Source organism: Condylura cristata, unplaced genomic scaffold, assembly GCF_000260355.1.
Source record: "Condylura cristata isolate star-nosed mole 26May11 unplaced genomic scaffold, ConCri1.0 scaffold00009, whole genome shotgun sequence".
In the NCBI taxonomy this organism is placed as follows: Eukaryota; Metazoa; Chordata; class Mammalia; order Eulipotyphla; family Talpidae; genus Condylura; species Condylura cristata.
In genome coordinates, this window is record NW_004567110.1 from 36146527 (window position 1) to 36158726 (window position 12200).

The window sequence follows — 12200 nt, forward strand, 5'->3', positions numbered from 1 at the left end:
GCCCGCTGTTCCCCTCAGCAGTGTACTTCATCAATCTGCCTGTTCTGTTCCCCACTCTGTCTCTGGTGAAGCCTCTCACTGCCCCTGAGCCTCTGGCCTGCACCTCAGTTCTGTATGCACAAATAAATAAATCTTTAAAAAAAAAAAGAATGATTTTACTGTTTCTTCTCCCACTGGACAATGCTCATGAGGGCAAAAACTATATTATACTTGGGTCCCTGACATACCCATCACCTAGCCGGGAACTATTACAGAGAACAAGCACAGTGAATATTTGATGGATGAATGAATATTTGATTTTTCTTTAATAGTTTTGAAAATGACTCAGATTAATTTAAAAGACACATTTTCTCAATGGCTCCATTTGATGCAATAATTTCATTTGGATGCATTAGAATTACAGATGAAAAGAAATCAACAAATTGATTGTCCTTTTTTTCTTGCTGTTGTAGAATTAAGACCTGAGTTGAACTATAAAGTCATTCCTTCACAGTAAAAAGCAGATTAGAGAGCTTAACTTTGGAAGAAGATGTAAACAAGCTGGCTCTAGACAAAGAAAGTGATACCCAAACCCATACATTACTAGGGAAATATACAGGAATAACAGTGGACTCTGGAAAGGTTGCTCTGAATCCAGGATTTAAAAGTTGCAGATTAATGAAATTCTGCTTTGTGAAGCAAGAAAAACTGCATTGACCTGCATATATCTGGACTCCTCATCTGACTGTTTCAACTAAAATATTTAAAACATGACTGAGATCAGTGAGTATCTAATTGTGACTATTATTCTTTTGGAGTAGTGTTCTCCTGAGAGAACTGTGCAGGAGTCTGGGGTATGAGTCCAAAAATATCAAGGTTAAGTTATCTCTGACATTGACTTCAAGAAAGTCTATTATAAAACAGTTAACCTATGATATAAAGTGAATATGGCAACAAAATTATTTTTAATGAGAAGGATTTAGTGTTTTCAAGGATCAAATTCTCCATCTTACGTTTCAACTAAGGTGAGTAAATAAATATTATTGTCTCCATCTTATGTTGAAAAAAGAGTAATCATTTCCCTAAACTCTTGTACAAATACAGTGCATTTTCCCTCATTAAGATTTTTTTTTTAAGATTTATTTGTTCATACAGAACTGGGGTACAGGCCAGAGGCTCAGGGGCAGCGAGAGGATTCACCAGAGACAGAGTGGGGAGCAGAATGGGCAGATCTTCAAAGTACATTGCTGAGGGGAGCAGCGGATGGGTCAGGAGAGGTCTGCTACGCCATGTGGTCACCTCCGGGGCACGTGGGGATCGAACTCATGTGATAGTGGCTTTAGCTTCTTAGTGCTGTGTTTTAACCCACTGAGCCACCAGGGAGGGCGCTGATTCAACACTTTCTAAGAGCTTACTGTGGACCAGCCACTGCATTCTTTGCTAAATATACAGTGAAGAACAAGGCCATCCCTGTTCTCAAGGAATTTATAGTCTACTAGGGGAACCATGATTACAACAGAGTTTTATGATATAAAATTTCAGATTACTGCTTCAATTCCCTAGCTCTTATTTTGCCTCTTGGCAGGAAAACTACAAATGAGGTATCCGTTTCTACCAGCATCTTTTTCTGTCGTTTATATATAATTAAGGATCTTGTATATTTGGTTGACTTCAGACAGTTACTTAAAACTAGACTGCTAGAAATCAAAAAAGACAAACACATGCCTTTTGCAGCAACATGGAGGGAGCTGGAAGGGATCATGCTTAGTGAAATAAGGCAGAAAGGAAAGGAAAAATACCAGATGGTTTCACTCATAGCAGGAGCACAAAGGACCAGGGGAGAAAATAATAATAATAGTAATAAAGAACAACTATATACCAGAGACATTTTATGGGGGTGGAGTGGGGAATGGGGTCAAAAATGGGAGGGAGGAAGTGCACTGGACTATGGTGATGGCACACCGATGATTTGGTGATGGGAAGCCCACAGGGATTACAACTGAGATGGAAAAAGTCACAAAATGATGTAAAAAGAAACTACTATATTATTTAAAAAAAAAAAAAAACGAGATTGCTAGAGCCTAGATAACTGAGTTGTAACTGAGAAACTGACAATTTCTCCTCATGAAAATTAAATAACAACCACTGAATTCATCCAGTCACTGTTATTTCTAAGAGGCCTCTCTTAGCAAGAAATCATTTTTTCCTCCTTTTGAAATCTGTCCGAAATGCAGCATAACTTAGCCACAGAAAGAACACACATTATTATTATTTTAACTATTTTAACTATTATTACTATTAATAGATATTGATAGTTACTGAGTATAAAGACTCAGTTACAATGCAGTGGGGTTTGTCTGTGACCTCAAAAGCCAGGGAGTCTATAGGGTCACATTGAGGGTGGCAGCAGCAGAGCTGGTAGAGTGCGTTCTCAGAGGATGAGATACTATCTGTTTGCAGAAAGGCCAGTAGTTGGGGTAAGAACACCCTGCCTTTCTTTATGAGATTACCTTTTCCGCTCTTCTATGACAAACAGGGATTCTTTCTGAAGAATTTCACATTCACCTGCCCCCACTTGAAAGGACTATTAAAAATATGAGGACTGACTCCCCATAATACAGAGATACAGCATCACAGCTAAAGCCCTCCTAGGGCTACAGGGAAGTGTTTATACTTGTGGTTCACTGACTGGTGAGATTCAGAATTCACTTTGGTTAAAAGTAATTTCTCGGGCCCTCCCTGGTGGCGCAGTGGGTTAAGCACAGCACTAAGAAGCTAAAGCCACTTCTGCATGAGTTCGATTCCCGCCTGCCTGGGAAGGGACCACATGACGCTGCAGACCTCTCCTGACCCGCCCGCTGCTCCCCTCAGCACTGTACTTCGTTGATCTGCCTGTTCTGCTCCCCACTCTGTCTCTGGTGAATCTTCTCGCCATCCCTAGACCTCTGGCCTGAACCCCAGCTCTGTATGCATAAATAAATAAATCTTTAAAAAAATAATAATAATTTCTCAACAAATGAATACTTTTTAATTCAAGTTAAAGGTTTTCTATTTCAGAAATTATTTTTTAGAAGGTAACAAAGAGAAAGAAAAAAAATCAACATTTTGTTTAACTACAGTGGTTCTTTTTTTTAATTGACATCCCCTCCTTCCGTCACCATAAAACATCCTGTTCATTTACCGTGAGGAAAAAGATTGAGAATCATGACCCATATTTTGTATTTTCTTTCTCAGCGGGATGCAGAGTACTTTGTAATTTTCATTTGCAATTAACCCTGATAACTTCAATGTGATCTAGACAGGAAAGAAAGACCTTCACTTATGCGAGAGGCACATACCTCACAGAAATGTCAATGTGATTCCCCTGACAGACAGGAGGTAGAGGAAAAATGAGAAGGCAGAAAGAGAGGATGAGAAGGCTAGAAGATGCTGGGAAGGATGGAGGAGCAGAGTGGGGACCACAGGAAGCCCTGGATCACCTTTGAGCAAATTAGAGGAGCAATTTATGACTAAAGGTGGTGACATTTACAAAGTATAAAATTTTAGGTGATGCACAAAATAATTAATTATTTCTTAGTCTAAAACTAGGAATGGGTAACCTTAGGTTTTGTATGTTTAAGAATCAATATAAAAAGAATCAAACTACAATTATGTTATAAACTTTGAACTTAGGTGCCTTGGACAACCTTTACAATGTACTCATTACATCAACCATAGTCGTTAACATAAAGAATCACACCACCACTGGGCTTAAAGGAAAGAAAACTGAATATGCATACAAATAAATACATATGTGTAAACATACATGTAAAGCAAAATTTGAAAATACCATGTATTAATCATTTGCATGCACTTCTGCTCTGATGAAAATGCATCTGTCAAATATGAAGAAGCAATTGTATGGGCTTATAATTTTTACTCACAAAATTATTAACATCACATAAATACAGAATATTATCACTAAACTAAACCTGAGCTTAATGAGTAAGTTCCAGTTCTTCTTTCTTCCAGTTAAGGACTTTTTTAAAATTTAGATATATTTTCCATTCATAGAGCAACATCTTATTAGACTAAAAGTAAAAGTAATTTGTCAGAAGCCATAAAAATGTTCCAAAAATGTGATTCTATCCAATCTTCTCTCACATCTTACCTTTAAACTTGATACCACCTATTCCTTTGGCAGCTTGAAGATGAATTAAATGTTCATTTTAAGGAAATACTTTTTTCCTTCTTCATTTAGTTTACAAATTAGCAAGTAAAACACAATTTTATTTTGTTGCCAATTATTTATTCATATTGTGGAAGATACTCTCCAGTGCAATTACTGAACAGAACTTTTATTCTAAGCTCTAGCAAAATACTAACAAAAAATTACAGTGCACATGTGTTACAAGCATGAATATTAATAGTCCAGTCATCTAAGCCCTTTACTCCCCACCAAAAAGTAAAGCCAACCTGATTTGTCCTCTGTATCATCAAAGTCAACGTTGAAGGAATGGCCACTGTTACTGATGATTTTAGCTGAGCTTGCGTCATACTTGATACTAAGAGGTTGAAGGCTAGAGTCATATTTCACTTCTTTGGTTTTAATCTCAATTGGAGATTGCTGATCCCCATCAGCAATAGGGAAAAATTCACTCCAATGAATAGGACCTTAAATATATAAGTCAACAGAAAAGGAATAAATAAGTTATTCACTCAACAAATATTGATTGTGTACAATGCACTGGTCTTGAGCTTGAAGAAAACACCAAAACAAATAAAATAGGACTTCATCCACAGGATTTTAGTGTAATTGCCTTTTATTTATTTATTTATTTTTAAGATTAGTTGTTTTCCACCCTAGGTATGGAAACCTACTGGTTTGTTTTAGTTTATTTTTGTTTTGTTTTAGTTTAATTCATTTTCAGAATTAAACTAAATCTTGTAGACAAAAGATCCTGAAAGTTTTATAAACTTCTTTGCAAAGATACCCTTTTACCAAACTAAAAACAACAGTACAATTCATCATTGAAAACAATGAGATACAGTCTCAGCTCCAAGAATGAGCTGTGATAGGTCAGAAGTCAACAAGTTTACAGCCTAGAAAAATCAACTGTGTAGTAAAGAAAGATGTGTTTCTTAAAGATGCTGTCCTGGTTTCTTCCACTACTAAATGATAACTTTAACTATCACCAGGACTCAACTCAGTTACCTGTGAATTTCCATAATCATACTAAGAAAATACACACATTTTCCACATAAGATAATCCAATAAAATGGCTATACCTTGTCAGAAAACCTAAAATTGTTGAATATCCCCAGGGGAACAGATGGCAATGAATATCTCTTTCTACAAGTTGGTAGGTCCTTCTGTAGTGATTTTGCCAATGCTACATCTGAATTCTTTTTTTTTGCTTTTTACTTATTTGCTACATCTGAATTCTTACACAGGAACAATGGTCAACCTTGTCATCTATTGAAAATGTCAAAATTACAGCAAGTTATCAAACAGGATACCTGTTTGGTAACTGAAGTGAACCAATAAACTGGCAATTCATTTCTTCATTTCTCTGGAGGACACTTTTCAAGTTCTGACTCTCAAAATCAGCATCAAGGTTGCAACTTCGAGTAAGTGCCAAGAGATTCTAAAAATGTGACTCACTTTATAGGTTAGAGGCTCTTATTACCTCTACTATACCTGCAATTTAAACAGCTACCACCAGGTAAGTAGAGCATAGGGTCAATGAGTAAGTTTCTCCCAACTTCACTAATAAACTAACTAGATTTCTCTAAAACTCAAGTACTAATTAAAATGACACAGTCTGACAGTTGACCAAATGTTTGTTACAAACACATCTCTTTAAAAGATAAAATTTTAAAAGAAAACTCAAGAAAGACATTTACATCAAGTTATCAACAGCCTCTATGACTCTTCATTTTTGCAACAGAAAAAGCATAAACTTTTTCCATTTGCTTTAGATGACAACAAATCAAATAGTCATAGCATTAATACATGACCATAGGTTGACTTAAAAGTAGTTCTCTCATGAATTTCACACTTTGGACTGCAAAGCAATTTGAGTATAAGAAGTTCTTACTTAAAACTTATTATCGAAAAGGGATTACATTTCCCTTTTATTAAGTAGTCTCATTTACCTTTCTAGCACTTGTTTTTGCATATAATATAATTTTTTGGTGAAAATTTTTTTCTATTTCACTACTACCAAGTAAGAATTAACCTATTGAGAATTAGATTTCAAGTATATAATGCATATAACCCAACATGTTGTTGACTTCCTTGCAATAAAGTTTCTCTTTCCAATCCTTTTATTCTCTACTTAGACTTTTAAAACCAGAATTATTTGTATAATCCAACATAAGCCTAAAGAATACAAAATATTACCACTTTATATCAATTTTCAACATTATCTATTAACCACTATGGTAGGATCACTTCTTGCCTCTAAAAGGCCTGCCTTAAACTTCTTAAACTTCCCAACACATTCAACTTTAAACCCACATAAACGTGTTTTTTAAGTAGAAATATATGGTTGGAGTGCCAGTGTTGCAATCGGTTAATGCGTGGTACTTATACGATAGAAATATATGGTGGTTCTTGATGGATTCAGGAACTTGTGGATATCCATAGTGATATACAATTTTCAACAACTGTCACATGCCTTAAATTAAGCAATAAAAACTAGACTATAAGAATTAAACTATACAAACTAAACTTTATAATAGAACTATAAAGGGCTGTGGAAGAGTTATAAATTGACTGTGAAACCATTCTTCCTATCCTTCACCTCTATATGTTCCATTTTATCATTTCTGCTATTCCCAACTTAAGTTTTCTTCTATCTGCTCATTCACTGTTTTTGCCAATATCTAAGAGAAAAGAACAAGAAAACCTGTCCAGTCAAGACACAACATATTTCCAGGAGAAATTTGCCCAAGTTGATCTACTTGAAGGTGTGGCCCTCAGTAAGTGATGGCATCTAAAAGAAGAGACAGGCCCTACAATTCCCAGCAGAAGTCCAGACTCGCTCTTTTCTAAGTGGATTTTTCTTTAAGTTTCTGAAAGTTAGCTTCATCAGAACCAATATTTTCTAATATATTAAAGAGAAGTCAATGCACATTCACTGAAAAGACTCGTCTTCCACCATAATGAAGACACTGTTGGCGCCCACTAGCTAATAAACAAACATAAAGTGAAAATTAGCAAAATGTAAGATTATAAATATGTCTCAGTCAAAATGAAATCCTCTCAAATTATACCTCTCATTTACAAAGTTATAAACTTACCCTTTTTCAACTGGTAAATTAATTAGAATCTCAAAATGTTACAATAAAAATTAAAATTTACTTCTTGGTGAAAGCAAGCTACCTGTAAAATGCAACTCTCTAGTAGTGGTCAATAATATGCATGTGAATCCAAGGACAGTGTTACTAACTACTGTTGTTGCTATTATTATTTACAGATCTAATTTTGACAGTGATTCATTTTCTTTTTTTACTTTCTTGGTGACACTTTGCAATTATATTAAATAATGATTATTTTATTATTTATAAAAGCAAGTAAATTCATTTACCTATGATAATTTAAGGATGTGCAAGAAAAGAGTATACAGCTTGCTATTACTGTCACCTCATCAACAGACACATTTTGCCAATAGGTTCAAATTTCTATAAGCATTTGCTAATCCTCAATTTCTGCAAGGGAGTCTGAAAGGACAGGGAGAGTGGAGAATTAGAGGTAACCCAAAGTAAACTTCATTTCCCCAAAAGAACCCAAGTCAACAGTAGCATTCAAATGTAAACTGCTGTGGAAATGTTTAGTGTACAGTTATTAAGAAATGTGCAGTATTTTGGTTGCCAAAAAGAAATTAAATCTTCCATGCAATTCAGTTATTACGATTTTTTAATATATTTTCAAGAATTTTCCATGATGTGGTTCCCTTAAGTGAATAATGAGTTTAAAAGACTGAAAGGGAACTTGTCCTCAATTCATTAAAGTATGTCATCAGACATCTGATCTCCATGCCTCTAACTGATAAGTAGCTGTTATTAGAGAAAGTTCTCAGCTTTGCAAATGAAAATGAATGGGCATACATGAAGACTGTGGGTGGGGGAGACTCTAACAGGGCTCACACACCCCGACTCGCCCCCAATGTCACCCTTACCTGAACACCCTCCAAAAGACACTTTCTCAATCTACACTAGGCTAAGCCTTGCCTCTGCTTCCTGCTTAGGCTTGGGGAGCACAGCTCAAATTAAAGAGGAACCGAAAAGTTTTCCGCAAGTATGATATCAGCAGCGTGCTGTCGTCAGGCTCTCGGGCATCCGGCTGTCCCCTCAATCACCCACTGCCCACAGTAACACCCCCGCTTCTAATCAGCAGAAGACACTCACCGTTGTGTTCGTCGTATCCCCAACTGAGTCGCGACATGGTCCCTGCGAGAGGAAGGCAGAGGAAGAAGTGGCAGAGCAGGAACAGGAGGGAGGGAGCCAGGCGGGCGCGCCTGCGGGCGGACGGGCTGGGGCGGGGACCGCGGGTTGCAACCAAGCAGAAGCGGGAACCCTGGAACCCCGGGGCCAGGGCGTCTCGCCTTTGTCCGCCAGGGGGCAGTGGCGTGCGAGGACGTGGACCCTCGTCTAAGGCCAACGACGTGGGGCTAAGCCTGCGGTGCCAGTCGCTCTTACTCTTTCCGAGTTTGAGCTCAAGAAAGAAAACTGGAGCTTGAGAGGAAAGAAATGGGGGGGGGGGGGGTTAAGTTAAAAAAAAAAGGACACGGGGATTTTCTGGATTCTGGGAAGCAGTCACTCTGGAGGAAAAGTGTTGCCTAAGGGCTGCGCTGGGAATAAATGAATCACCCAGGTCGATGTGGGAGATGGGGCGCTGGTGGCAGTGTGGGGAGGAGGGCCATGGTGTGGTCGTGGTGGTGACTAATACAGGGAAACGATGGCAACGGCAATCGCCAGAAAGAAAAAAAAAAAAAAACTTAGCTGATGTTTACCAGGGGTCAGTGTTTTAGCTAAGCCGGTTTCCCATTCACAATGTTCCTTGGAGGAAGATAATATAAGTGTCCCATAGTTCGTAGAAGAGGAAATGAGGTTAAGCACAGCTAAGTAACTTGGTCACCCAGCTTAAAGGGGCCGAGAGATCCTCTTCACCCGGAGAGATCTGCCCCAGTCAGGCTCTGCCAGCCCAGTTAGCCAGGTCCCTTCTCACTTTCATCTAGCGAGCCAGTGGCTTCGAGAGGGAGAGCCCCATGCTTGGCAATTGATGCTGCTCCCCAAATTCCGTGGCCCCTTTGGGGGGCAGGGAGAACTATATTAAGACCATCTTTTCCTAGATCCTGGCTGCCCTCAGACTGAAACTGGAACTGACAGTAGAAATTCTTCCCTTGAGTGGTGAGTGGTTTGGGCAGGGAGCAGAAACTTGAGAGAACTGTGTGACCCGGCAGGATTATTAGTACTATTCCTGCTGCCTATGGGTTGGAGCTGGGTCCATTTGAACCTTCAGATATCTGTGCAGCATTATTTATGGACAAAGCAAGGCAGACTTCATAATGGACATCTCCCTAAAAGAAGAAAGAGTGACTGTTTAACATCTTTCATTTTCTCTCATCATCCCACATCAGCGGCATAATGTGGTAATTGCAAGGCCCAGAAGGTACCTCTTTTGGTAACCACAGCATTGTTGATGGACCACTAAGTAAGGATTGATTTAACTTCATTTTTAGTCCTGATCTAACTGCCCAACAGTGATTTTGTAGCTCTTTCTGTTCTGAAGTTCTTAATGAAGTGAAAAGCAAAAGGAAAAAAAAGTTCATACAACATCAGTACAATAAACTTTATGCTCATCTTGCATCTAGGGGAATGTCTGGGTTTTTTCTTTTATAGTTGCAGTCATAGTTGGTTCATTTCAGCTAATGTAATAGCCGTCTAAATTTTAAGAATAGGTCTGATATATCCACGGACATCACCACAGGAGACAATATACTTATTTCTATTTATATGTATACATATAATAAAGACCTTTTTTTGTATGGATAAAAAAAAACTCTCAAAATTTAACAATATAAAAACAACCTAACTGAAAACATCAGTCAAAGATTTTAACAACCCTATCCCAAAGAAGATAGACAGATTGAAGGCTAGCACATAAAAGATGTTGCACATTATATTGTAATAGTGTGGTCCCCAGGAAAAAGGAAGATTTCAGGCTCCCTGCTCCACCCAAAGGAGGGTGGATCTGAGCAGGGCGAAGGAGAACCCAAGAGGAGACTGAAGAGGAAAGAAGCAGAATTGAGAGCCAGAAGGTAACCTGAGGGAGGCACGTGGAGCAGAGACATGAGAAGCGGCTCTTGTTTTTTGCCCTGGACTGGTTGAAACAGATGTGGGTGAGAGACCCGTGGGGAGGTTAACAGTGGCAGCATTTAGCCTGATTTTGATTTTGCTCTTTCTCCCAGACTTGTCTGGCCATTTCTGACCCTTTTATGTGTCCTTGCTGAAAGATGCTTTAGACTTGTGGAAGATTTTGGACCTTACTTTGGGCCAATCCCTTTCTGGTAGACTTTTATCCATAAAGTAATGGGTAACTTTGAGTGTTTGACTTAGAAACTGTATTCTTTGTCATTTCTGTATTGCACACAAACTGTATTAAGGTACTTATATGTTTTGTTCTGATGCGGCAGATGTAAGAATCTATTTAGAGAGGGCAGGTTTGGGAGTCCTGGCATGGCCCTCTCCTTGCTCTGTAACTGTGTATCTCAGAGAAATACAAATCAAAACAATAGGATATCACATACACAAATTGGTGAAAATCCAGAATACTAACATCAAAAGCTGGTGAGGATGTGGAATGATCCTTACATTGCTGATGGAAATGAAAAATGATATAGCCACTAAAAAAGTTTAACAGTTGTTGTAAAATGGTAAACATACTCCAAACATACATTCCAGCTACATATTTCTTGAAATGTATTTGCCCATGAGTTAAAAACATGCCTATACAAAAACCTGCACATTAATGGTATGGCAGCTTTATTTATAATTTCCAAAACTTAGAAAATACCAAGATGTCCTTCAGTAGATAATGGATAAACTATCCGACATCCGGCCCTCCTTGGTGGCGCAGCAGGTTCAAGCACTGCACTAAGAAGCTAAAGCCACTTGCGCATGAGTTCGAGTCCCGCCTGCCCCGGAGGTGACCACATGACACAGCAGACCTCTCCTGGCCCGCCCGCTGCTCCCCTCAGCAGTGTACTTCATTGATCTGCCTGTTCTGCTCCCCACTCTGTCTCTGGTGAAGCCTCTCACTGCCCCTGAGCCTCTGGCCTGTACCCCAGTTCTGTATGCACAAATAAATAAATCTTTATTAAAAAAAAAAACTATCAGACATCCAAACAATTGAATATTATTTAGTACTTTTAAAAAAATGAACTATCAAGACATGAAAGGACAAGGAGGAAACAAATGCACCTTGCTAAGTGAGCACACTGTATGATTCCAGTTATGTGACATTCTAAAAACGACAAAACTGCAGGGACACTAAAAAGATCAGTGCTTGAGGGTGGAGGGCTAAAGAGGCAGAGTACAGAGAATTTTTTTTTTTTAAGATTTATTTTTATTTATATATGCATATAAGAACTGGCATGTAGGCCAGAGGTGTGGCTTTGACAAGATTTAACAGAGAACCAGTGGGAAGCAGAACAGGCAGATCTACTGAACTACACTGCTGAAGGGAGCAGGGGATGAGACAGGAGAGGTCTGCTCTACCATGTGGGTTAGCTCCATGGCTGGCGATTGAACTCATGCTGCAGTGGCTGGAGCGAGCCTAGGCCACCAGGGAGGCCCAACACAGAAAAGTTTTAAGGCAATGAAAATACTCTGTATGATGCTAGCATGATGGATTTATACCATTATGCATTTTGTCCAAATATACATAATGTAAAACATCAAGAGTCAATCCTAAGGCAAACTAAGGACTTTGAGTGATTATGATGTGTCAACATAGGATCATCATTGTAAAAAATGTACCTTCTAAAAAAAAAAATGTACCTTCTGGTAGAGGGTGTTGATTGATAATAGGAGAGGCTCTCTCTCTCTATGTATATGGAAAGAGGAAATATGAGATTCTCCATATCTTTCAATTCTGCAGTGATGCTAAAATTGCTCCCTCAGAATGAAGTCTTTGAAAAATAAAATAATGCCACAAAAAAAGGTAATGGAAA

General features: G+C 38.4%; 2 protein-coding genes across 2 annotated transcripts in view; one reads left to right on the forward strand and one right to left on the reverse strand.

Annotated features, from left to right (window-relative positions):
- CA13 (carbonic anhydrase XIII) overlaps positions 1–8510 on the reverse strand; it is a 25844-nt gene extending 17334 nt beyond the window's left edge. Inside the window, exons 1-2 of the mRNA XM_004679757.2 lie at positions 8374–8510; positions 4435–4632 (exon numbers count right to left, since the gene is read on the reverse strand). Of these exons, the coding sequence (XP_004679814.1) occupies positions 4435–4632; positions 8374–8410 (235 nt within the window). The 5' untranslated portion in view covers positions 8411–8510. The remainder of the gene's footprint in view (positions 1–4434; positions 4633–8373) is intronic.
- The window catches only part of LOC101623942 (chromosome unknown open reading frame, human C8orf59), a 159857-nt gene that overhangs the window by 130974 nt on the left and 16683 nt on the right, over positions 1–12200 (forward strand). The window lies entirely within an intron of this gene.